This window comes from Artemia sp. Qi Xiang Cuo, chromosome 16 (assembly GCF_049724085.1).
Source record: "Artemia sp. Qi Xiang Cuo chromosome 16, ASM4972408v1, whole genome shotgun sequence".
Classification (NCBI taxonomy): Eukaryota; Metazoa; Arthropoda; class Branchiopoda; order Anostraca; family Artemiidae; genus Artemia; species Artemia sp. Qi Xiang Cuo.
Window position 1 is genome coordinate 26,632,441 of NC_142809.1, and position 27,844 is coordinate 26,660,284.

At 35.2% G+C, this 27,844-nt stretch overlaps 2 protein-coding genes across 3 annotated transcripts in view; one reads left to right on the forward strand and one right to left on the reverse strand.

Moving 5' to 3' along the window:
- Positions 1-27,844, reverse strand: part of Kap3 (kinesin associated protein 3) — a 288,557-nt gene that overhangs the window by 137,509 nt on the left and 123,204 nt on the right. The window lies entirely within an intron of this gene.
- Positions 7,605-12,703, forward strand: LOC148942727 (putative Bax inhibitor 1; the record flags this gene model as incomplete). Its single annotated transcript, XM_089102686.1, has 2 exons — positions 7,605-8,317; positions 12,499-12,703. Coding segments are annotated over 2 exons (918 nt in total), but the record flags the coding sequence as incomplete, so codon positions are not given.

Genomic DNA, 27,844 nt, shown 5'->3' on the forward strand with positions numbered 1-27,844 from the left:
TGTTAAAAATGTCCCCGGAAGAATTAGGCCCAACAATTTGCATAAGACTGTCCATTTCTTCAGCTGTAAATTGAAAATCCAGGGGGATATAAAATAACGTACGTTCACTAACACCATCCGGTAAGAGGGGACAATTACCCATGATACTTTGAAGTCCCGGACCAGGGAAGGCAGAAGTTTTCACAGCTTCCCTCTGAAACTAGAATATGAATAGATTAAGTTTTTTTTTTTTTCTTTTTTTTTTTTTTTTTTTACTAAAGTTACCCCCCCTCTCCCTGGGAGGACCCTTGGGAACCGGGAGCTTAATTCAAGGTAGGAGGATCGATGCCCTTTCGAGTTGGGATATCGGACTTCACAACACTGTTCAAATGGAACAGGCTCAAATTCTTTCTCGAATGAATCTTTCAACGAAAACAATTGCTTGAAATGAGTTCGCCCAAAATAATGTTTCTTGGCATCATTGTGAAGATATAATCGGAGATTATTAAAAAAAGACCTTATTGTAAAAATACATCCTGTTACATGAACCCTACTTAAAATTCAAATAATACCTTTTCGATTGGATTAAAATTCAGCTGGAGCGATGGGATAATTTGATAAGCGCCGGATGTGGACAAGAGCTTAGTACAAAATATATAGCAGTTTAAGAATGATTTGTCAATTGTGAAATAGTGAATTGTCTGTTTTCATATAGATAGTTTTTTTAAAAGGAATATTGGAATTATCGCATTAGAATACGTCTTGGTTAGAAGTTACAAAGTAAGGTTTTTTTTTTTAGAAATGCGTAATGGGCTATTTCAACGTTAAAAGCATTCCTTTATATACCGCTAATTTTGGTTAATGAAAGAAAATGAAATGGGCTTATTATTATTATTATAGAAACAAATTTTAAGTTTTACTCATCAAAAGCTATGTACCTAAGAAAATTTGTCTTATTTTTGAAAAAAAATACGGAAAAGAAAACAAATATATATATACATTTACAAGTTCTGGCTGCACTTATACATCAGAAGTCCCTGGCAAGGCGTAAAGAGAAGTGTTCCCTCCATCTTGATTGGATAAGGTTGGCTCGAATTTCTCGGTAGGTTGCATAGAGTCCCGGCTGGTCCGACGAACTAAGAAATCTGATTAATGTTGGACTCGCAACTTGCATTGATGCAGTATTGATGTCACTAGCCTGTATAGCGGGGTGTTCCACCCTTGTGACCCACTGTCTTTGGTTTTTGACCGGACTGTATTGGGACTGACACTGACCGGGCGGCCTCGTCATCTCGCGCTTTCTTTGATGGAGGAGGGGTACATTCTTCGCTATTTGCAGTACCCGTAGGTCTCTTTACAGCTAGAGAGGCAGCAAATTTTGCATAATTTGCCTTAAAAAGAAGAGAAAAATTAGTATCAAAATAATTTCCCCTTTTTTTTACTGAAAGAAAGTTAGTATCATCATCCATATAATTTTGTTTAGAAAAGCATTTATCTCATTTCAGTAAAGCAAAAAATAAAAGTTTCGCGAGAAATATATTAGGCTTAGAAATCAAACGTTTTTATTAGACAATCAGTAGTCTATAGCCATAGGATAGGAATCATTGTTTCTATTTTTACCATTTAGAAAAAATATTAAATGTTCCAGTCTATAGGCTTTAAATTAGATCGTTAACCCAGTGGCCTATAGACCTAAATTTGCAAACATGGGTTAAAATGCTATCTATACTTAGCTAGCTCAATTCTTACTTTTTCAGAATATTAAAAGGGGGGCAAAGGATCTTCAATTCCATAGTATCGAAACACAAAAAAGTCGACAATTATATGCAAAACTTTTATAAGTTATATAACTAAATTACGAAATACTTAAAATCACAGAAAAAAAGGAAGACCAACCTTTGGGATTTGAACGAAATTCGAACTTTAGTGTAAAGAGCAAGATATTGAGGAGGGGGGGGGGCGACCTTTCATATCTGCCGAAACTAATATGCAAATTCTATTTTAATTTTTCATATACAATGAACCAAAATCAAAGCGAACATGCCTCTCTTTTTTGAATATTTACTAAAATTGAAATACATGGATCATTTAATATTTAATGATGAAGGAAGCTTTTTAAAAGAGGTAACTACACAGTGTAAGGAAATAATTTCTTCCTTAAATTAATGACGGGATAATTTCTTTTTATTATAATAATAAGAAAATTTTACTCACCAGAAATTGCTTGGAATTTTCCATTTCTATGTAAATGTTCACAAAAAACTTCAGTAGTGTTAAATTGAATGAACTTTTCAAAACTATTGAAAATCCTAATTTGAAACCTGAATATATACAAAAATAATTGAATAACATCGAAACAAGACACGCTGGTTTTGGTTTATCACTAAAAAAAGACATGTATATACCTTGAACTAGAAATTGCGTAAATCTCTTGGCAAAGGTGTAATGCACTGTAGAATAGAATACCTACCAGAAAAACCTGTTTGGTACAGGGGCCCCAGCAAATTCAAAAGATGGTTACTACTCTCATGAATGTCTTCATCAAACTGCTTTGTATTTTGGAAGACAAGGATAATAAGAAGAAGAAGAAGAAGCACTGCCCAATCTTACAAAAAAATTGGCATTCTGAATGTTGGGTACAAGCGTGATTATCAGTTATCAGTGTTTGTCTGTCAGTGTCTGAATATGTTATCCTGAGTACTTTTGGAATGTATTTTCCCGCAATTCTCTGTACCATGAATATTCTACACGAAATGTTGACCATTTGGTCAGTGAGATCCGACATTCAACAAGGTCAAGTTTTGCTTTACGGAATATAGGTGTTACGGTATGACCTATCGAAAGTTACGAGATGCTTATTGATTACTGTATCTGTGACGTCACATAAATTAGACATGGTTTCTCTCTGGAAACCGTTAGGCTAATTGTTACGCTGTTTACCGTACTGAGGGGCACTTCACTATTCGCTGTATTTTAATAAGGAAAACTTATACATTGTCTGTAAATGAAGAAATTTATGTTTAACTAACACGTAAGTTTAAGAAAACTGTAAGTTTATTAGGACATTAGTGCAGAAACGTTTGCCAAATCAGAACTGAATATTTTTTATTGTTTTGTTCAATTTTTTTCTTTTTTGGCTATATTAATTTAATCAAATATTAAACGGCTTAGAGCATTGCTTGCTCTCCCTATATCAGTCCATTGCGGTTCTTTAGGGTTAGTAATTCCCAATGTTTTTGTTTCTTCCCTGTAATATTGACAAGTCTTTCTTTGGTTCGGTTTCGAATTTGCCCTCGGTTTAGTAGCTTTATCAAAGCTTTGTAATCTTTGAGCTTCCTGACATTGTGCATTCTCTGTTAGCGATTTGGAGACTTGAGCAGCCGAACTTGGTACTGCTGTTTGACTTTTTGGATTTTTAACCTTTCTCCACAGTTTGTCTCTTAAACTAATTTTTCTCGGGTTTTGAGATACATCTGTTTCTTTAGAAGTGCTCTTTGGTTCACTGGCTGCTCGCCTTTTCCTTATTTTGTGGCGTGTATTAACTAACCATTTCTGTGTTAAAGCCGCTGGTGCCTCTAACGTATGGAATTTGGAGAAGTCTTCCGATTTTTCTACTTCTTTTGGTTTATCTTCTCATCTATTACCATGTTCTTCGCAATTAGTGAGTTTCTCTTTTCCACATTTTGTACTAGTGAATATCTTTGTAAATTTAAGTGGCTTCCTTGGAAAGCTAGGTTATCTTGGGATATTTTCTTCTCCGTCACTTTCATCACTACTGTCAGATGGATTTTTTATCTTACTTATTTTTTCTTGTCGTGGATGGAAATATTTTAGCCAAGAGCGGGTCAAATATTCTTTCCACTCTAACCAACTGTTTTGTTCGTTAAAAAGGGCAAAAATTGATATGGTTTTCTTATGTATGTAAGTCCAACCGTACTATTCCTTCTTCCTCTGAGGAAAGAGGTTCAGATTTCCATGGTTTTGAGAAAAAGCCTTTCTTCATTTGGTTATGATGTACTATTTCTTCAGTCTGTTTTCGTTGCGCTTTAAACCATATATTATGGTTATTTGGTAGTTGCTTGATCAAATAGTTCGTAATAACGAACTGTATAGTAAGAGCGACCCGTCCAATAGTAACCGAAACTCTAAAAAAACAAAATTTTGATACCGATAGATACAACAAAAGAATTGCATTTTTATGCTGTTTTCGAATATATAAATTTCATCAAATTTAGTTATACCCATCAAAAGTTACGAGCCTGAGAAAATTTGCCCTATTTTTGAAAAAAAGGGAAAAACACCCCCTAAAAGTCATTGAATCTTAACGAAAATCATACCACCAGTTTCAGCGTGTCAGAGAACCTTATTGTAGAAGTTTGAGCTCCTATCTGAACAAATTTGGAATTTGGTATTTTTTGCCAGAAGAAAGATCACAGACGCGTCTTTTCTGCGTGCGTGTTTTCTAAAGATCAAGGATGCGTACCTTTTCTTTGTCATCAGGGGTGATCTTATCGACCCAGTGGTCCTTTATTGTCGCTTGAGGGTTCATTTAAACAGAAATTAAAAGTTCTAGTGCCTTTTTAATCAAAAAAAAAAAAAAAAAAAATAGAATTACTTTTTACAAAAAAACTGAATTTTCGATTTACTTTAATACTGCATTATTTTATATTATATTTGATTATTGAAAAAATTAAAAAGTCAGTGGTAACGAACTTTATAGTAAGAGCGACTCGTCTCAATAGTAACTGAAACTTTAAAAAACGGAATTTTGATACCAATCAAACAGTTCGTGGTAACGGTATAGTATTATAAACATAATGTGTGATTAGGTTAAAATTGATTATCCTAAAAGGTCCATCCTGTTTCGGTTTTAACTTCTTCGTTCCCTTCAGATTTGTTTTTTGTACATATAAAAGATCTCCATCTGCGTAATGTGTCCTATTCCTACTTCTATCGTCGTGTCTTTCTTTCTAAGTTTTTGCTTTAATTTAAATTACATATTTTGCTTAACTTTATAGACAGCTTTTTTAAAGCGCATAATAATTTCCTGTTTATAGAGCTCTATATTGTAGTATGTTATATAGTTTTCTATGGACTGCATATAAAGTCTTGGATCTCTAGAGTGTTTAAAAATGGGGTTTTGTTTAAAATTCGTGAATACGCTGTGTTTATGGCAAAAATGACCTGAGGTAAATGGTCACACCTTATGGCTGGCTCTTTTCTCGCGTGTATACCTAAAATATACGCTAGTTCTCTGTGTTTGCGTTCGAATTTCCCGTTGGCAGAAGCCATATAAGCAGAGGTAATCCAACGTTTTATTCCTAGGCATTCAGCTGTTTCTCCAAATAGTCTGACCCTAAAACTTGGTCCATTATCACTAAGTAGTGTTTTGGGGGAATTCCTTGGTCTAAAAATAGTTTATTTACCAAAGCCTCCGCTATGGTGTTTTTTCATCTTTGATAGGAAATACGTTAAAGGTACGAATTGAAATGATCTAATATTGATAACACACTGCAATTTCCTTTCTTGGAAACTGGCAAACCCCCTCTTGGTCCCCATTTATCTATGGAAATTAATTCTCCTACTCCGTTCGGACAAGGGTTTTGTTCTTGTTCTGCGCTAGGCATTTTTTCTGGCGATTTTTGTTTGATACATTTTTGGTACTCTGGAATGAAGGTTTTTACCTTTATTTACATTTTTGGAAAATAAAGATTTTCCCTTATTCATCCAAGCGTTTTCGCTTCACCCGTGTGGCAACCACTTCATGCATGTGACATCTGTAATTTTTCTCCCTCCAGTGACTTTGGGATCACGGGAAGAATTTTAGGTCATTTTTTCTATATTCTTGAGGCGTACTATTCTAACCGAGATTTCTACTAAGCTTCAAACTTTTGGTTTAATTTTTAAGGTTTTTGCCGCCTAGCTCCCGGTAAACGACACTCGGCAGGCTTCTATATATGGATTCTTTATATGGATTCTCATTGTCGCTTGTCCTCTAACTGCAGACAATTTGTTGTCTTTTCGTACTACAGTGTTTTCAAAGATATTTGATTATTAAACCAAGTCCGATTTCTAACAACGATATCTACTAAGCTTCAAACTTTTGGTTTTGTTTTTTAAGGTTTTGAATTGTTGAAATCCTTTGTTAAATTATATACAAATAGTTTTGCAATTACAATTTTTTTTTACTCTTTACGCAATTTAATGTCTTTCAATACCGTGTCTTTTCAAAGATATATGATTATTCAAGCAAGTCCCTTTTCTAACTACAATTTGTACTAAGCTTCAAAATTTTGGTTTTATTATTTAAGGTTTTTGAATTATTTTTGAAGGTTTTTGAATAGGGCTATAATGAAAGAAAGGTTGAGGTGGCTAGGGCATGTTGCGCGGATGAAGGATGACAGATTGCCGAAGATTGATCTTTTCGGCCAACCGTCTAGGGCTAAACGGAAAACAGGTCGTCCTCGTCTGGGGTGGGAGGGCGTCACAAAGAAAGATTTGAAGGAAATGGGAACTTCATGGGCGGGCGTAAAAAGGGAGGCTTTAAATAGATGGGGATGGAGGAGGAGCGTTCGTAGCTGTGTTGGCCTCAGGTGGCTAGGTGCTGCGGTGAGTTGTTGGCAGTAGCAGTAGTAATTTGACTTGTTGTAAACTCTTGTTAAAATATATACAAATATTTTTGCAATTACCAGTTTTTTTGCTCTTTACTCAGTTAAATGTCTTTTCATACTGCAGTCTACTCAAAGATTTTTGATTATTACAGCATCTCTGATCTCTAGCAACGATTTCTACTATACCTCAAACTTTCGATTTTATTTTTCAAGGTTTTTGAATTGTTGTAATCCCCTGTTAAAATATATACCAATATTTTTTGCAATTACCAGTTTTTTGCTCTTTACTCAATTAGATGTCTTTTCATACTGCGATCTGTTCAAAGATATTTAATTATTTCAGCAAATCCGATCTCTAATAACGATTTCTACTAAGCTTCAAACTTTTCGACTTTATTTTTTGAGGTATTTGAACTGTTGTAATCCCTTGTTAAGATATACAGAAATATTTTTGTAATTACCAAGTTTTTTCGCTCTTTACGAAATTAAATTTCTTCTCATGCTGAAGTCTATTTAAAAATATTTGATTATTACTGCATGTCTGATTTCTAACAGCGATTTCTACTTAGCTCCAAATTTTTGTTTCTTTTTCAAGTTTTCTGAATTGTTGTAATCCTTTGTTAAAATATATACAAATATTTTTGCAATTACCAGTTTTTAGCTCTTTAGGCGATTAAATGTCTTTTCATGTAATCGCAAATGGTATTAACATCATCTTGCATATGAAGATCAAAATGGTATTTTTAGCATAATCTAAAGCATGTAGATATACTTGTATAAAATACAGTAATTCCTTAGAGTTTTAACAAAAATCTGGTTGGTGAATTGAGACTAGAATAATTCCTGAAATTTTTTAATAAAATAATTTTATTTCATGGATTGTTAAAGTTATTATATAAACTGCAAAAATATTTATGGTGTCTGAGTAATTATTTAATTTTTTTAATTAAAACCATAAAAATACCTGAAAATTTTAAAATTAGTCTGGGTTTTTGATAGGTTCTTGGTACTTGACACGACGTTTTACGGGTATTAACAAGTAATCTTAAGAAAATCATGGAACAATTCAAGCAAAACTTTAACTCCCATCTTGAAGCATCAATTCGCAAACATCTTGTTAATGTATATACCATCCTTGCCATGTCAGTTGTCTCGTGTATCCTTGGCACATACATCCAGGTGTTGACAGAAATTGTCACACCGCAGGTTGGTGCTGTACTTGCCCTCGTTTCACTCTTTGGATTTATGCTTGTGGGCTGTACGAAACACATGTTTGGGATAAGACTATCAATGCTCCTTGTCTACAGCTTTTCACTTGGTGTGAGCTTGGCCCCCCTTATCCAGATGATTTTGCTGTTCAATGATCCCACAATTATCACAACGGCTCTTACTGGAACTGCCTTGATTTTTATTGGATTTAGTATCTGCTCTATCTTGTCACCAAGTGGAAAGTGGCTGTTTCTAGGTGCCCCTCTTGCAACCTACCTTCTATCAATAACTTTATTGAGACTGTTCATGGGAGGAAACTTTGTGCTGGAAATGTACATAGGCCTTGGTGTATTTTGTGCTTACGTTTTGTATGATACTCAGCTTATAATTGAGAGGAAGCGCATGGGCGAAGAGGATGTTTTGTCTCACAGTTTGATACTCTTCCTTGACCTCGTGAATGTCTTCATCAAACTGCTTTGTATTTTGGAAGACAAGGACAATAAGAAGAAGAAGAAGAAGTACTGCCCAATCTTACAAAAAAATTGACATTCTGAATGTTGGGTACAAGCGTGATTATCAGTTATGTGTTTGTCTGTCAGTGTCTGAATATGTTATCTCCTGAGTACATTTGGAATGTATTTTCCCGCAATTCTCTCTACCATGAATATTCTACACGAAATGTTGACCATTTGGTCAGTGAGATACGACATTCAACAAGGTCAAGTTTTGCTTTACGGAATATAGGTGTTACGGTCTGGAATGGTCTCCAGGATAGTATTAGAGCGGCCGATAACTTAGTTTCATTTAAGAAAAAGATAAAGCATTTTTTTGTTGAAAAAGGAGGATAATTTTTGGAGATTGGGGAGAAGAAGAGGGAAGGGGTGAGGGAGATAAGAGGTAGAGGGGAGGGGGGAGGATGGTTAGATAGTGACAATGTTAATTGTTTTCTTGAATTTTTTTTCCTTACCTTCTTTTTTTTTCTTTTTTTCTTTTTTTAAATTATTAATAATTATTATTGTTTTTATTTGTTTTTGATTAAAGGGCGGTTAGAAGATACAGCCACCAACAGGTTGTGGCCCAAAGAAAAAAAAATCTATAAATCAAAGTCTATGACTTTTTCCTTATATATTTAAAATCAGCAAAAAACCAATTTTTTTTTATGTATCTATTGATATCAAAATTCCGTTTTTTAGACTTTTGGCTTCTATTGAGCCAGGTCGCCTCTTACTTACAGTTCGTTACCACGAACTGTTTGAAACTGTTTGATTGATTTCTACTAAGTTTCAACTTTTTGGTTTTCTTTTTTAAGGTTTTGGAATTATTGTAATCTCTTGTTAAAATTTATAAAATATTATCCAATTACTAGTTTTTTTCCTTTCGGCAATTTAATGCCTTATCATACTGGATCTATTCAAAAAATATTTGATTATTACTGCAAGTCTGATTTCTAACAATAACTTCTACTAAGCTTCAAACTTTTGTTTTTTTTTAAGGTTTTGGAAATTCATGTAATCCTTTGTCAAGATATATACAAATATTTTTGCAATTACCAGTTTTTTGCTCTTTTAGTAATTTAGCGTATTTCTCCATACTTGAAAATCTTAATTTTTTCTCATAGGTTTGAAAACTGTAATGACGTCATTGCATTACTGATATACATAAAAATGATGTCACTCACATAAGTCGTTTATTTAGGCCAGAATATATCAGGATGCCAATTTTCCCGAAAACAAGCATTTTTACTAAGCTTCAAACTTTTGGTTTTCTTTTTTAAGGTATTGGAATTGCTATAATCCCTTTTCAAAATATATACAAATATTTTTTGCTCTTTAAGCAATTTAGTGTCTTTTCATACTATGTCATTTCAAAGATATTTGATTATTAAGCAAATTCAATTTCTAACAGCGTTTTCTACTAAGCTTCAAATTTTTGGTTTTATTTTTAAAGGTTTTTGAATTGTTGTAATCCCTAATTGTATACACATATATTATATTTTATATATACATATATATATATATATATATATATATATATATATATATATATATATATATATATATATATATATATATATATATATATATATATATATATCAAAATAATTGCCTTCTTATGCTGATTCTAAATATGTAAAATATATTGAGTTTAAATTGACCTGTCAAAAGTTACGAGATACTTATTGATTACTGTATCTGTGACGTCAAATAAATCAGACATGGTTTCTCTCTGTAAATCGTTAGGCTAATTGTTACGCTGTTTACCATACTGAGGGGCACTTCACTATTCGCTGTATTTTAATAAGGAAAACTTATACATTGTCTGTAAATGAAGAAATCTATGTTTAATTAACACGTAAGTTTAAGAAAACTGTAAGTTTATTGGGACATTAGTGCAGAAACGTTTGCCAAATCAGAACTGAATATTTTTGATTGTTTTGTTCAATTTTTTTCTTTTTTGGCTATATTAATTTAATCAAATATTAAACGGCTTAGAGCATTGCTTGCTCTCCCTATATCAGTCCATTGTGGTTCTTTAGGGTTAGAAATTACCAATGTTTTTGTTTCTTCCCTGTAATATTGACAAGTCTTTCTTTGGTTCGGTTTCGAATTTGCCCTGGGTTTAGTAGCTTTATCAAAGCTTTGTAATCTTTGTGCTTCCTGACATTGTGCATTCTCTGTTAGCGATTTGGAGACTTGAGCAGCCGAACTTGGTACTGCTGTTTGACTTTTTGGATTTTTAACCTTTCTCCACAGTTTGTCTCTTAAACTAATTTTTCTCGAGTTTTGAGATACATCTGTTTCTTTAGAAGTGCTCTCTGGTTCACTGGCTGCTCGCCTTTTCCTTATTTTGTGGCGTGTATTAACTAACCATTTCTGTGTTAAAGCCGCTGGTGCCTCTAACGTATGGAATTTGGAGAAGTCTTCCGATTTTTCTACTTCTTTTGGTTTATCTTCTCATCTATTACCATGTTCTTCACAATTAGTGAGTTTCTCTTTTCCACATTTTGTACTAGTGAATATCTTTGTAAATTTAAGTGGCTTCCTTGGAAAGCTAGGTTATCTTGAATTTTTTCTTCTCCGTCACTTTCATCACTACTGTCAGATGGATTTTTTACCTTACTTATTTTTTCTTGTCGTGGATGGAAATATTTTAGCCAAGAGCGGGTCAAATATTCTTTCCACTCTAACCAACTGTTTTGTTCGTTAAAACGGGCAAAAATTGATATGGTTTTCTTATGTATGTAAGTCCAACCGTACTATTCCTTCTTCCTCTGAGGAAAGAGGTTCAGATTTCTATGGTTTTGAGAAAAAGCCTTTCTTCATTCGGTTATGATGTACTATTTCTTCAGTCTGTTTTCGTTGCGCTTTAAACCATATATTATGGTTATTTGGTAGTTGCTTGATCAAACTAAAAGGTTCACAGACACGATGTATTGTGTGCGGTTGAATGCGGTGATTTCAATATGAAAGTTGGCTGCAACTGGAATTATTCGCTGACTGTGATTGGCTCCTGTGGTCTTGGAGAAATCAGCAATAACAGTGTGTCTCTAAAATATTTTTATGCTAATAACGACTTTATTGGGGGGGGGGGAGTTACATGGTGTTCCCATAAGAATATTAATAAATCTAGATATAATTCATTGAGGGCACTACTCAAAACTAGATAGATCGTAAATCGTCAGCAAGAACAGAAGAAGACCCATTGAAGACGTTAGGGCCTACCATGGAGCAGATTGTTTCTCAGACCTTTATGTGTAACTAAGTTTAACATAAAGTTTAAGACCATGAAGAAAGTTCCAGTTACAGTAATGAAGTGTCATGTCCAGAAGTTGTTTGACAAGACTACGACAAAGTTATGATCTGACACTAGAAAATAGGTTCGCTGTTTGAGCTTCGAGAGTTCCGGCGGTGAGAGCGTAGATTCTCCATTGAGACAGAGTGTGTTAAGGAGGTCATTGGTTATAAGACACTGAGAAAATAAGATTGGGTCAGTGATGCAACTTGGTAGCTCATCCAGGAACGAACAAATTTCGTTGACATCTGAAAATTTTCGTTGACAAATAGTCACCCAGCCATTCATCTAATCAGCGTGTTGATGGGGAATACTGTGATAGTTTATTAGAACAATATAAAAGAGCTAACAAAAGATTGTAAACGTCTGCTAGAAATGATGAGAGGGCATATGCTGAGAATTTTGTAGCAGAGGCAGGAAAGGCAGCTTGCTAGGGTGATAGTAAAACCGTATATATGCTTACGTAAAAGCCCTCCTGTGCTCGAAGCAGCCCATGTCCCTTCGTAGTCGCTTTAAAAAAAATTCTTGGGAGTTCTAAAACAGCCATACCCCAAGAGTCGCTGGTTGTTCTGGACATTTCCCTGTTTAATTTGGGCGTCTATTCGGGTCCAATCTTCTTTGAGGAAATCGATGCAGCCCTGAATTCGCTAAAAATGGGAAAGCAACTTCTTATAATGGCGTCACTCCAGAGCTACTAAAATGTGGAAAAAGAGCACCTGCTGTAAAATATGGGAGAACGAGGCTGTTCCTACCAAATGGAATAAAGGCATTATTGCGAAACTTTTTAAGAAAGGAAGAAAGACAGTATGCTATAGCTGGAGAGATATCGTACTTCAGTCAGTCGGAAACAAAGTCCTGTGTCAAGTCTTACTTTGCTGAATCCAGATTCAAGTGGACTCTATTTAAGGGAAGAACGACATGGCTTTCGTCCAAATCGCTCTTGCTGTGATTTGGTATATAGCTTACGTGTACTATTGGAAGAATCGGATGAATGCCAAGACTTTTTGAAAGCTTTTGGCTCCGTGAACCGAGAGGCTATGAGGGAAACACTTGTAGCTCATAGAATCACCCTGGAAACTGTGAATATAATTAAAGCTGTATATGTTGCATAAGCGTGTGCAGTACAGACAGAGAGATGTCTGTCAGTAGTTTCAAGTCGAAATCCGGTGTTCGTCGGGGATGTTTGCTGTGCCTGATGTTGTTGGCAATACTTATTGACTTTGTGATTTGAGCCTGCCATTTTAAAGGAGGTATTCAATTAAGCCCTGAGCGTCAACTGCATGATTATGGGTTCGTCGACGATATTGTTCTTGCCGCTCACTGTCAGGATGACATTCAACATAATCTAACGGAACTAGCCGCGAAAGCTGCCCCCTATAAGCCTACAAATAAATGTAGATACAATAAAAGTATATCAAATATAGTTATAACGACCCCGGCAAAAGACATTCAATACAAGGTTAATGATATCGAAGAGGTAAGAGAATTCAAATATCTTGGTAGTCTATGCTGGTGTAGCAAATTTATAAGCTGAGTAACGTTTGGAAATCCAGAAATCACTCCCAAAGGCTGAAACTCAGACTATTTGGGTTTAATCTACTCTCTGTACTTCTGTGTGGATATGAGTCATGGAGCCTTTGAAATAATGCAGAGAAACGAATGCTTAGCCTTACGACGCCTCCCTTACGAAAGAAAGACGCCTTCCTTACAATATATGGTTTTGGACCCTCACCCGGCCATCGAAGAAGGGGAAGACAGTACAAAACACTAGGTCGGTCCTGGAGAAAGCAGCAACAGGTCTGAATAAGATTGGCTGAACTTGAGGTCTACTGTTACTGCCTTATGTGCCTCTAGGCGTGTGAATACATAAGTCTAAGTAAGTCTAAGCAGCTAATCTTGATTTTATATTACTCAAAGTTTTAGCTTACTGAGGCTCGAAGTTCGAAGTTTCGCTTGCTGCAGTTTTGTATCTTTAGCTTAATGAAAAGAAAGGCTGTATGAGAGGAAGAAGTGAATGCCAAATGTAATATAAATGGATATATTGAATATTTAGTTTGAGAATATTAATACACGAATATACCAAAAAATCTACCTAATAGGAAGAAATTGGGTAAGTCTGACCACTTATTGAGTTTTTTTTCAGCTGTAATTTGGTGCCAAAATTGTTTTAAAGTTGCTGGCAGAATAATTTTTTTTTTATGTTGCTCTTGGTTGTATTAGTAATATACTTCACAATCCAGAAAGCTCGCAAGTTTTGATGTTTCCGCGAGTTACTGCACCAATGTAACCCATCAAAGGAAGGTCAATTTCCTTTGGAAATTCAGAGATAAAAATTATATCACCCTAGGAAATGATAGAGGATACCTCTATGTACGGAAAAACCATACAGAACAAAAACTCGTTTATAGTTTGTATGTGGCACATTGTAGCACAAGTTTTCTGCTTACCATGTGGTAATTCTGACAGTGTCGGTCTTACCCCATGTATAGAAGAAGTCTCTGAAAATGATATTGTTCAAATTTCTAATGTAAATATATAAAAGGTAAAACAATACTTAAAATAACGGGGGAAAATTGTAGTTCCTTTTAGTACCAGAGAAAAAAAGCATCTTTTTATTTTTAGTTGAAAAAACGTTTTTACAAACATGCCCTTTGTGGGCTTGTGATAGTGATCTTTTTGAAATAAATATATATCTATCTATGATACACCAGCCTTGTTGATCACGTTTGGTATCCTATGCTACAGCATAGTACTCATTTACCTGTATATTTCGCTTCTTTTCCCCCTCACTTCTTCTTCATTCTCACTGCCAGCAGGATAACAGATGCCCATTTGGTCAGTTGAGGAATTCAAAGAGACGTCTGAGTCTTCGCTGGAAAGATCGTCTTTCTTTTAATTTTCCAGTTTTGCTTTCATCGTCTTCTCTTTTTCTTTGCCCTTTTTTTGCTCGAGCTTTTTCTTTTTTCTCTTTCTCTTTTTGTTCGAAATCTCCCTAAGTCTCTACAAATGTGATTACTCCAGCTTCCGAGGCAATTCTCTGCCTACCGGATGTCCTTTATTCTGAAGCATCATGTGAAGGGTGGCGTACTGAGTCCAAGTGAAGTTCTTCAAATAATTTCTCATGCGTGTGAATCGTGTTTGGACTAACTAACACTAACATGGTAATCTGATCGGTTACAATATCCACTGTGATTGTCAATCTTGTTTAATTCTGAGTATTTGATTTCTTTGTCTCGACATATCGGTTTAATTTGGCTGGATCAAACTTCGCCTTATCAATCACGTTGAAGTTGATACATGCTGAAATAGTGGAATCGTAAATTTCTGTCGTTTAACCCTTTCGCCCCGGAGCCCGTCAAATGATGGGTGACTAATTTTTGCTCAGCAGATGCTATCTAGTGTGAAAAGTAGTAACCAAAACCATGCTCTTTGTATTCTTGAGACATCTACTAATCTATTAATGTATCACACGTGTTGTTCGGAACATTGCAGTGGACGAAAATTTCTAAACCTATTTTCTAGTGTCAGATCATAACTTTGTCGTAGTCTTGTCAAACAACTTCTGGACATGACACTTCATTACTGTAACTGGAACTTTCTTCATGGTCTTAAACTTTATGTTAAACTTAGTTACACATAAAGGTCTGAGAAACAATCTGCTCCATGGTAGGCCCTAACGTCTTCAATGGGTCTTCTTCTGTTCTTGCTGACGATTTACGATCTATCTAGTTTTTAGTAGTGCCCTCAATGACTTATATCTAGATTTATGAATTTTCTTATGGGAAAACCATGTAACTCCCCCCCCAATAAAGTCGTTATTAGCATAAAAATATTTTAGAGACACACTGTTATTGCTGATTTCTCCAAGACCACAGGAGCCAATCACAGTCAGCGAATAATTCCAGTTGCAGCCAACTTTCATATTGAAATCACCGCATTCAACCGCACACAATACATCGTGTCTGTGAACCTTGTAGACAACATCACTTAGGAACTGATAGAAAATGTCCATCGAAATCGCTCGAATTGTTGGTTGGTGCCTACACGGCTATAGCCGCCATTTTTGTCTAGGTAGTTGCAAAATGCGCACGTAAGATGTGATCATTGATTGGATCCCAATATAGAAGAAATTTCATTCCATCCGCTCTTAAAGCCAGTGTCAAACCGGCTGTTTTTGTACGTTCTTTTCCAGAATAAAAAAATGATAATTTTCATAATCAAGGGATCCAAACTGAAGAATTCGTATCTCGAACAATGCAGCCACGTTTATCTGGTATTTTTCAAGGATTTTCATCCCACTGGAACTTTTTGAGCTTAAAAAAAGAAATAAAGCTACAATCTATATTTTGCTTTTAAAATAGGGCAATATGGCAATGAATTTGTCAGTGGGTCTATTCTATTCTTTACTGATAAAACAACCAGCCTTAGTAGTATTCTCACAGTTCAATGAGATATTCACCATCATTACAAATTGCATGGTTTCCTCTGAGAGTAATTGTTGAGTGCCCGTTTTAGGAACTTTAAATTACTTCAGAGAATCAGCCTTTCTTAGAAATGTCGGTTCCCTATTAAAAACCTTCATAGTCATAATAGATTAGGAAGCTGTCAAAAATGTCCTGTATTGCCTCAGAGCACATTGCTACACGATACTAGCAAACTTGATTGAGCTTGTTATAGATTCAAGCCCGAGGGGTCAAAGTTACCCCTGAAATACTTCTTGAGAGGCTGATACCTTCCACCTGTCTTTAACCCACTGCCCCCTACTAAAAGACAACTTTTGCAGGAAATATGCCTTTTCTTGAAGGAAGACTTGAGACATTCACAATTACAAATCACCATGAACTAGATATAATTCAAACCTTAGATAAGTGCAGGAGTTTCGATAAAGAAGAATAGTTATCTTACAAGAGCTAGATTTTAACCTCATCGTAAACTGCAACCACTATTATCTCATCAGCAATAACAAACTAATCACGGCCTAAGAGTAGGTAAGCAGCTTTACTGAGAAGCGAAGTGTATCTGTTGCTAGCTCTTCAAGATTTTTTAGATTGTGCAACAATAGATCAGCAAATTCCATTTAATGATCGCAGCAAGTTCAAGTATGGCAAACTTTTTCATTTCCGATATCGATAATTATGTCTCGATATATAGTATATATATTTCACCCGACACATCAATATATCTTTATGAACATCAGATATCACCCACACTATACTTACTTACACTATACCACACTATACGACTAGGCGTTCTTCCACTTATACAGCCATCCTGTTTCTGCGGTCCAGTTTTAACGCTTCTTCGGACTGGATGCCTTTTATCACGCTTATAAGCATTTTATATGCAAAAACTTGAAACTTGGACTAGCACAAAAATAGCATAACTAGTTTTAGGGGGGAATATAATAGTATAAGTGCTCAAATTGTAAAATACCGTAATTGCCTTCAGGCCTACATTAAGAATATTTTTCAAACATAATTCAAGCACCATTGCTTAAACATACTTTTTTTTTCTAAAACTAAAATTCGCTCAGTATTTATTTGTGGAAATGATGCCATGAAACTGTGCTTCACGAACAAAATCTATTATAAATACGAACAAAACAAGTTTTCCTGATAACTTTCTCCCATAGACAACAGTCCAGACCTCCGCAAGATTGATTTTTCTGAGCACCTGAACACACAGAAGTTTCTTGTTGTTACTGATTGCGGTTGTTGCTTCTAGTCAGGCTAACAACCTGAAACTACATTTAAACTGGAAAAGATGAATTGCAAATGCCTGGAAATATTCTTATGTATAAGACTTAAGTAGTAAGGGTGTATGCACTTTGACGATTACATTGACGGTTACAAGAATATACACTACAGTTTGACGGATACATGGCTTACCAGGGTCATTCACCTATTACTACCAACGGTACATGCCTTGCCAAACGGGTTTCTGAGGTGACACACATTGTTGGGGTCAATCTGAGAGAGTGGTGGCTACTCCATATACAGTAACTTGATTAGTAATTGGATTCAAATATAAGGAGTAATTTTAATTGTAGTTCATATTAGTAAGAGAATTGAATTAAGAGAGAGAATAGTTTATTTGAGAGGATATTTGTGTAGAAAAAATGAGTGGTGCATTTACATTATTGGAGATTAATGATGGAACCGACAGCAGCAGCAGCAGCAGCGATATACGAGTACACAATGTAGCTGTGGAAATAACCGCTGGCTGTAGACTATGCCTTGAATGGGATAGTATGTATGCTAGATACGTGATATCATTAAGCAAGTTTAAGCAGGAGGAACAAATATGTTTTGCTGGAAAAGTGAATATTCTCCATATCAATAAACTTTGGTCAGCATTAGATGTCCTATCGAAATATATTGATGAGAACAAAATGCATCAGTGAATATTATTATTGTAATTATGTTCAATAAAAATGTTTCTAAATCAATGATATTTTTTCTTTCTACAGTAGACTAGCGTTTTATGTTCTAGAGTACAAAAAGAAATTCTGGTTAGTCTGAAGTTGGTTGTGAGAGAGTTAGGACTCTAAAAAACGGATAGATTCGAGAAAGAGCGAATCATGGGGAATCTAGTGTTTATGGAAAAACATTTGATCCTAGATAACGATTTTCTAGAGTTGTCTTTTGATAGGAAGATATTTTCTCGGGGAATGCTTTTTGATATAATGAAAACTGAGTCTCCATCATTAGACTATTGTATGAAGCTTCTACGTCGTGGTCCAAATGCATTTACACAATTTATTGATATATTGATCACGACATGGCAAAATGATACTGTGGATATGCTTTTAAACATTAGTTTTGAAATTTAGGACATTTTTTCATGAGAAAGATGGTGCTCAAGGATAATTTACTCCTCTCTCTCTCTATCTCAGACAATTTTTGTTGTTGCTAGCTCAGTTTCATTGTGGTAGTTAGTGTCAACACATGAAAAAATGTTCCATACATGTCCGTTATGTATGTACACACTGGGCAGCTGGTCATCATCATGTGAGAATTGCACAATGATTGATGAGTATGATGAAAAGTGTAGATTATGCAACCCGTGTAGATTGCATAGAGGATATGCTGTACAAATTAGAGGTTGTAATTCCTGTCTTGAAGAGGTGTCTGACTCTCATCCTAGAGGCCACCTATGCTCCAATTGTCATTATGATAAATGTAATCAGTGGGAGAATACATATCCCCGTATGATTGGAAAGAATCCTAACCGTGATTTTAGTTTATTGCTGCAAGATTGGTATAGTCGTGGTTTTAGATTGTTCTGGGAGGAGGACCCGGGTCAACGATTCAACTGTTGGAACAACAAATGAATATGGTTTCTACGTCATCGTTGTGAAGACAGTGGGTGTTATGATTATAAGACCACAGATTTTTATTTTGGCTGTGACGGAATGTGATTCGACACTTGAGGACACTGTTTGTGAAATTGCTTCAAATAAGCAAATTGAAATATGTGAATTCTATAGAATGAATGAGAATAGTATCATTGACTATACATAGAGATATTACAAAACCGAAGTCATACTCTGTTGTAGAAAATGTGGCACTGACATTGCACTACCTCAGGATTAGTACACTGTGAATTCAGATGATCGACCTGGACTATTTGTTGTGTACAAATACCTACATGTGGATGAAATCTTAAGAGTAGAAAAGTCGTTTTCTCATTTATATAAATTTTTATTAATAAACAATTTAAAATAAAGCTTTATAACATATTATTCTTAGTGCAATAAGATAAATATTAAATAAACTTGTAAGTATATTCTACACTAGAAAGTAGTTCAATCGAGGTAAGTCAACGTAGATGTTGAGAAGCTGCTTGTAGGTGTAGCCACAACATCTGAACATGCAAAAGAGTACTCCAGGAAAGCCACATGTCTTAGTCGCTAAATACTATACTCTTCTTTGAATTTGAAAAGTGTTTGCCCTCCTGCTTTCAATAAATTTGCTGATGTATGGAGCGTAGAATTTATACGATAGGACAAGAGGTTCAAAAATTCAATATTCTTCGCTGTTTGAAAGATGCATAGCCAATGACCGGTGTTCAAAGTTGATGGACAGCTATAAACAATGATTAGGGTCTTGTTAACACTTGGAATTTTTTCATTGAAGTCCAAAGGTCTGCAATAGGACTTGTACAGGGACATGTCTGGATTCATACTAAATATGTTGATTATTTGGTTTGAATTCATGATGCTAGGTCTAGAAGAGCACTGTCGTCGTGCCTCACTTCCCAATAGGTTTTAAATTGACTTAGTGACAGTAGCGTGATACTGTCAGTCAGAGCATTTGCAGATATACACTCTAAACGTGTATTCCCATTTCGTACTTTGGACTTATACTGAGTCCCTGACAAGTCCAAAACAATAGCCACATTTTTTTTTACGCACATTAACTTGGTTATTCTATTTTCAAATAGTTGATAGTCATGAACTAGAGATCGCATAGTCAACTTTTACAGAGTTCTCTATGATTTTTGTCAAATAATAGAGGGGACAGTGGAATACCATTCACTTTGCACACAAGACTACATAGACCAAAAAAATTAAAATTGTGGGGGGATTCAGTCCAGGATCCAACGGCACTACTACTCTTCACAAAGGCCAAAGCCAATTTTGATGGGATTTCTCCATTGATAATTGATGAGTCGCTATAGCTACGAGAGTCGGTGGCACTTTGATGTTGATTGGTGATTGTATGGGGAACAAGAAGTTTAATGTTGTTACCATTGGTTCTTAGTTTTTCTAATGCCAATGTAAAAGATCTCATATCCTGGTGTTTTTGGGCGTGGAGACTTACCGATGTGATAATGATATGTGCATCGGGTGCTGCAGGAAGTGTTTTTCTCAAAATTAAATTTGATAGGGCCATCTGTAGCTTTATGTCAATCTTGAAATTGGGGGGTAGCCATTGGGATATATTGAATATCTCATGATTTAATTTTCCAACTAGATGATACTCTTGGGTCAGTACAATAGTAAACTCACCGTCTGTATCACCGCCTGATCAATATCCATAGTCCAATTGATTGTCCTCTTAACTACTTGCATGCCTTTGGTGTCTTCCTCCGACATTTTATGTAACTTTCATAGTTTGATAAATTATTGCTATTGCTGAACAATGTTTTATTAATACATACTATAGTTTGTTTGAATAGGTTTTGTAGAATACAGCATTTATAAGAGAGACCCTCTCCCGCAGTTGGAGTTGTAATATCTGACTTTATCTTCAGCACAACATTTAAATCAATAAATGTTGATGGCAAATCAATGAATAGTCTTCATTAGAAAATATTTGAAATTGGATATTTTCCAAGAGGTGTTGTTGGGGGTGAAATTGTTAATAGTAGCCATACTTGGCACTGACATCAACATTTTCATCATTGAATAGATTAAATGAAGATCTAATTGATGGACACGATTCCTTGTGGGGGAGATTAGTCATCTTAAAAGAAGAACTCCGTATTTGATCTAACAATCTTTTCTTTTTCTTCTTCTTCTGCTTATTGGTCGTCATTGTTTTAGGCCTCAAAGTCCTTGTTGATTTCCTTTGCTTCCTGCCTGGGTGGAGACTGATAAATGATTGACAAAAACGCATATTTTTCAATCCCTCCCCATGTTGTCGAGATTTTAGTGGCTCACCAACGGCTTTTTCTGAATATCTAATATTTTCCTTAACACTCTCCTAGAAATTTTTGCCCGACCCACAGTCGAGGAGTTTGGAGACAGCAAAATTTGATTCAGCATGTACAAGATAGTTTTTTGAAAGGTGTAGTGCAGAACGAAATAGCCTAGAAAAACCTGATACGAACAACAGAGCCAGACATTGTAGTACGCCCCGTGTAGTAGTCCAATCCATTGCCTATTTGACGTGGACTCAAAGCATCAACCTTACCATCAATATCTAGGGAGTCAAATAGAATTCTCCTCTTTTTCATTTTAGGTAAGTGTGGTGACGTCGACAATGGGTCGAAAATGACACGTAATCACTTCTATGCCTTTTATTGTTGCTAAAGGGTCACTCATGTCACTTCAGAGTGTTAACTGGTAGAATTCCAAGTTCAAAGTGTATACGAGAACGTACTGAAAAAGCTTCATATTGTAGTTATTAACAAGCTTATGAGATGTTGTTCGTTCAAGAACACGTAAGAGGAAGACATTTGAATTACTTATCATCGATGCCTTCAGAAAGGATACATAAAGAAATATGCAAGATACCGAGGAGATGTCAGTAGGATAATCAGCAAAAATAACTTCATCCATCACGTAAATGGTGAATCCATTTACACCATTTATCAAAGTCTATTTAAAGTCAAGGGCGTTCCTCAGATTATCATTGAGAGTAATTATTTCATTGTAAACAGATGATCTAATGTTAATTCTATGATACTCGGATGAATAATTAATATTGAAAATGCTCATTTTTCTTTTGATTGTACAACACAAATCTGCCATCGTATCATATTTAACATATTTCAATTCGGCATTTAGATATTCACTAGGTTTATGTGCTTCAACCCATTCATAGTTGGCAGAGCCGAACCCATTCCTAGCCCAGTCGAATGGTCTAACATTTATATTATGCACACTATCTTGTCTCAAGATGTCAGTGGTAATTTTTAGGATACAGTTAACAAGAGCCACGTAATATCCACCGTCAAATTTTATGGCAAGTGATAGTTTTTTCAAGAAATCACTTATCATGTTCAAGTCATTTTAGAGAGGATCGGACACGCTGGACATGAATGTTACATAGAACTTATTGGGTATTGTCAATATCATCAACATGGATTTAAGAATCAAAATCAGAATTGTATCCTATCCACCGAACAAGTAACTTTTTATTACCCCTGCGAGTAGGAGTCATTAATATCTTTTCAATTTGATAGATTTCACTATCATTTTTAACTGTTTGTAGTTAATAGTCATAAAACCCACCTAGAATCTCTTCATATTTGTTATCACGCAGGCACAAATTCATGTGTTGAGTGTCTATGATTTTTTACACTTTAAAAGTTATGTTGAACACAATTAATTCTCCTTTTCAAAAATATTAGTTTTTCTATCAATTCCAACGGTATCACCAACATTGAATTTATTTTTCATCTTCTTGACACCTGATTCAGGGGACCATTGTTTAAGAAAGTTGTCGATTATATCATGCTTAGAATGATGAACTTCCGTTGGCGTAGAGTTGGACAGTGATCGATGAGGTCATTGATTATAAAACAACATAATTTTATCTAGATCATGAATAAAAGCTTGTGTATTTTTCAATGTAAAATATGTTGAAATTAAAAGTCGACTAGTTCTTATCAATCTTTCAACCAATGCAGCCTTTATAGGACTGTGGCTATGATAGAGCAGTGTAATATATTTTTCCAGTATTTTTGAAACATGAAGAGTAACAAATTTACTAGCGAGATCTGGTTGAATTTTTTTTATATGAATCATGTTCGAGAATACTTTCAATTGCCTGAGCAACTTCAACACCTCTCTTTGATCGCAATGGAATTGAATATGCATAACGACTATAAACACTGATTGCAAGTAGGATGTACTTGTACGGTCATTGTGACGTCTTTGAAGCTCATCTAGAATCAGGAAATCTGCTTTCATTATATTAAACGGGTGAACGGCTTTAGTTTTTTGAGATTGATTGGAATGAAGTCTGATTTCCATGCAGAGTGTAACTTGAGTCATTTTGTAGATAGTATTTTTCACTTTTTGTGCTAACACCAGCGACTTTGAAAAGAGGGGGGGGGGAACTTAAAACTCCCCGCCTCACCCTTATTTTCATTAACACTTGTCAGAAAGTCAACAATTTTGAACTTAAACACGTTGTGTAATGTCCACTAACCTGTTGTGTACTGGCTGCTGGTGGTGGTGGTCATGATGACGTTGAATTGATACGTCTTCGCCTTTGTCTAGCTGTCAGTGGTGTGCTAGTATTTTCCAAAATTGATTTAGAATCTTCTTCGTGTTCATTTTCAAGTTCATATTTTAATTGTGTCAATTTTGTTGATGATGATCATGATGATTATGCAGGTTAATTTAATTTTTTAGGATTTGTGTATTGACCATAAGGCTTTTTTAGACGTTTAAAGTGTTTATAAAATTTTATTGGTGAGTTTCAAACTATAATATTCAGTTAAGATTTTTAAACATGTCCTATATTAAATAAATTATATTATATATCTTGTCCTGAATTATAGACCATTACCCAGTGATCTCTATTTGAATATGATATTGACCACTTTCCAAGAGATAGGTTATGAGTAGTGTTAATTTTTAAAAAAAAAGATAAGAAAATATAATAAATTAAAAAATTTAAAAAAACATGTTTTTTAATTCATTTATAAGTCGTGGTTGTTAAAATAATATAAAATAAAAAAGATGTCTATTTTAATTTATTTTCTTCAGTGTCAGGACAGCAACTAATAAGTATTTTTAGTGGTCACGGGGAGATATACTGTAATTTAATTGTCAAAAATAGATTTGACTACACGCAGATCCTCGGATGTATTTTGATTAAGATCCAATATGATGTCGCCGTAGGGTTTATAAGGTACCTGATTTTACTCTGAGAGAAGAAATTTGGGGGTGTCGGGATAGATTTGTTTATTGAGAGTTAGTAGCGAGCTAGAATCACGAAGAACTCTGTAGATGATATAGTGGGTGCAGTTCAGTGCAAGTGTTCGCATACATTTGCTCTGATGAAAGAGATTGTGTAGAACCAGAGTAACGGAAATCTGTTCATGATGAGAGCGAACAGTGAACAGTTGCAGCATTTCCTGTGACCACTGTTCAATGGATTCAGCCAAATCGTCAATGATCAACCAAGAGTTTGGTTCAAAAAGGCTGAAAACATAAAGTTCCTGTATGAATTGTATCTGCAACAATCCCATGGTGGTGGTGGTGGCAGCAATTGTATTTATTTTATCATATGACTCCTGCCAAATACTGTAGAAATAATAGATTTTGTTCAGCTGTTCCACAAACATTTTATCGCAATTTTTAATTATTTTAGTTAAGAGTGTTGTTTTACCCAACATTGACGGTCCACACAGAAACGATCTGAATGGCGTTTTAAATTGATACATGTTCCCTTCAACAGTTCACCTAGAAAACTAACTGTAGACTATGGCTGTCTAATGACTAAATAATTTCCCTATTACTACTCCGTTCAAGAATAATAATAATAATAAGAAGAAGAATATGAATAAAGAATCATATTTTTTTATTGTATTCATAAAAAACTAACAATACTTTTAAAAAATATTACATTGAAAGCACATTAAACATGATAAAATACACTTTTTAATTTATTTATGATAAAAAATACAACATTTACATAGGCACATAGAAAAAAAACACTTAAATAAATACACTTTTTTTTAAATTTATTTATGATAAAAAATACAACATTTACATAGGCACAGAGAAAAAATAAAACGCTTAAATAAATACATTTGTTTTGTTTATTTATTTTTAGAAAAATACAACATTTATTAGAACAAAAAAGCACTTGAAATAATAATATCACTTTTATTTACAGCATTTTAATTTTTGGGGCCCCCCTTCCCCCGGGAGGCGGCCTGGGGGGGGCCGAAGTGTGGGCGGGTAAGTGCCGGACATGGGTAAGCGGGGGCCCGCTGGGGGGGCCCCAGGCCGGGGCTGGTCTTTAAAAGTAGTAATTTGTATCCGTTGCACACACACACACATTTAAAATTATGTTTAATAAATAAAAAATTAATTCTAAAAACACCCAGCTAGCCAAAAAAAACTTCCCACCCAATTTTTACTTTTTTTAATGAATTGAAGTTCATTTTCCTAGACCGAGCTGTTTTCTGTACTCTACAAATTCAACTCGGTCTGAAATTAAATAATGACCGTGTGGTAGTACCTTCACACCATCCTCAAGTACATAGACTTTGTCCAATATTGCAGACATGGCGTTTTTCTCAACTCCCACTGTGCATTTTTTAAATTGTAAATAGCGAATATACATAACTTTTATCCGTGGTACTAGAATACGCTCCCCACAGTTTTCATAAACAGTTACGTTGGAATTATATTTTAAACAGTGTTTAGGTACGCGCTTGCAAATGAGTTCGATATGAGTACCGCGCTTTCCCATGCAGCATACCTTCGGACCAGTAAACATATCAGTGGATATCAGATCACTACCTGATACAGATTTTAGCATTAACACTTGATATGGGGCCCGGTCTTTCAGTAGCTCTGGGTAGAGGGATTCGTCCCAATTAGTGTAGTTCTTTCGTGAGCTCGTGTAATCACACTTTTCAATCTAATTAAATGTTTTTGTTTTTTTGACTTTTAAATGGTGTTAATCTTTATCCACTTAATAACTTTAACTTGTCCCTAAATCGACCACTTTACATTGAACAAATTATAATAACAAGACACCCTGATTGTCTTGGATATTTCAGATATTGAATTTTCGCCTGCAATATTTTTATTTAATACAATATTCCTTTTCTTGCGATGTAGGAGCACCAGATTAGAGTCTATGATTGTGAAAGATGTGAAGTTTGGATCCCTACTGATTCAAACATAATCTTTGGGGATGGTTACAATGTCACATCAACTTCTGTGTCGTACGCTCTCGCATATTTTACCAAAAGCTGAGTTCAAAATGAGTTTATAGACTTCTTTTTCAAATTTCGTTTTCGCTTGTAAACGCTTAGTGAAAAAAGTGTCCAAAAAGGTTTTCATGTAAGGCTTTTGATAAAATTTGAGGGCTCTCTGAATCGCTGTTACCTTGAAACCATTGGACACCATCCATTTCAATAACACGTGATGAACAGCGATATTCTGTTTTGGGTTGAGGTCGGAAATTAGTTTTTGTTTTGAAGGTACCCAGTGCATACTCCCGTTCTCTACTAAAGACAAATTGTAGGGGCTCAGAGAGGTCCTACCCACCGGTCTATATATGCATGGAAAAACCAAGTCTTTTTACAGGTTCATGGGTTTCCACTAGTATTTAACTTTCAATTTTAAAAAAAACGACCCTGGGCCCCAGTCTCCTCGGCGCTAACATGTTCGAAAATCTTCAAATCTCATAGAGTGTTAAGCCAGTTATAAGTGCCAAACGGCACAATGTATTTAGACATTGCCGATGGGCAAACGGACTTCATATCCATACAAACTTCTTCTGACTTTTCATCGGTAGGCTGTCCACTCTGATCAGTTTTCATGTTAAGATCCCCGTGAATAACACAACAATCCGTCATTGATCTCTCTACAAACAGATACTGATCCGCATCGGTGATCAAACCTATTTCTTCTGTGCTGCTATTAATTATCAAGTCCCTCACCACATTAGGAGTGGAATAATAATAACCTAAATCCAACCCAAATTCCCCATAGATGTTATCCGTATTTTGCATACAATGTCCAGAAGAGTGAGTACGTCACTGGCCAATTATAGTTTAAAATAATCACACCAATTTTTAGATCTTACCTTTGCCCAAACACTCTTGGAAATTTCGTAGTCGCTAGTGGTGCACTCACTCTTCAGTAAGAACTCTTAAAAATCTTCCATGAGCGGTAGTGACACCTCATCTAGCCTCGAGCAAGAGTTGTAATAATCATATGGATATATACCCTCACACGTTAATAAATCATACATTTCATCATCGGGGAAGCGCTGTTTGAGGAGGGGAAGCTGTCAAAATTGTCACTTTTCTGTACCTGAATCAATTGACTTAAAAATTTGGGGAAGAGGCTAAAAGACTCTAAAAAACGGATCTTATTGAGGCACGTGTTACCCCTAACGACTGATTTCCAGATGAATTATAGCAGTAGTAGCTTTTATGGTTATTTAGGTCTGACATTATAGGAAAATGAACCATATATCTATGTGTCATCTACAATTACACCCTAGGCAATGCGGGCCAAAGCAGGTAGAACAAACTTCAGATAATAATTAGACTTTTGTATAAAAACATGTACAAAATATTGTTGTCTAACGTTTAAATTGCAAGAATGGTGTGCTACCCCCCTAAAGTTACTGCCTCCCGTTGTAATTTCCTACCACAACTAATCATGTTCAATCACCTTCCTCCTCCCCCAGTCCCAACACCATCATCAAATTCTCCCGTGCAAACCCAACACAGGTTACGATTTTTAATAGCCATTATGTCATCTGGTGATAGGAGCATGGCATAGTTAGTGCAACGAATGAAATAAATTGCACCGTTTA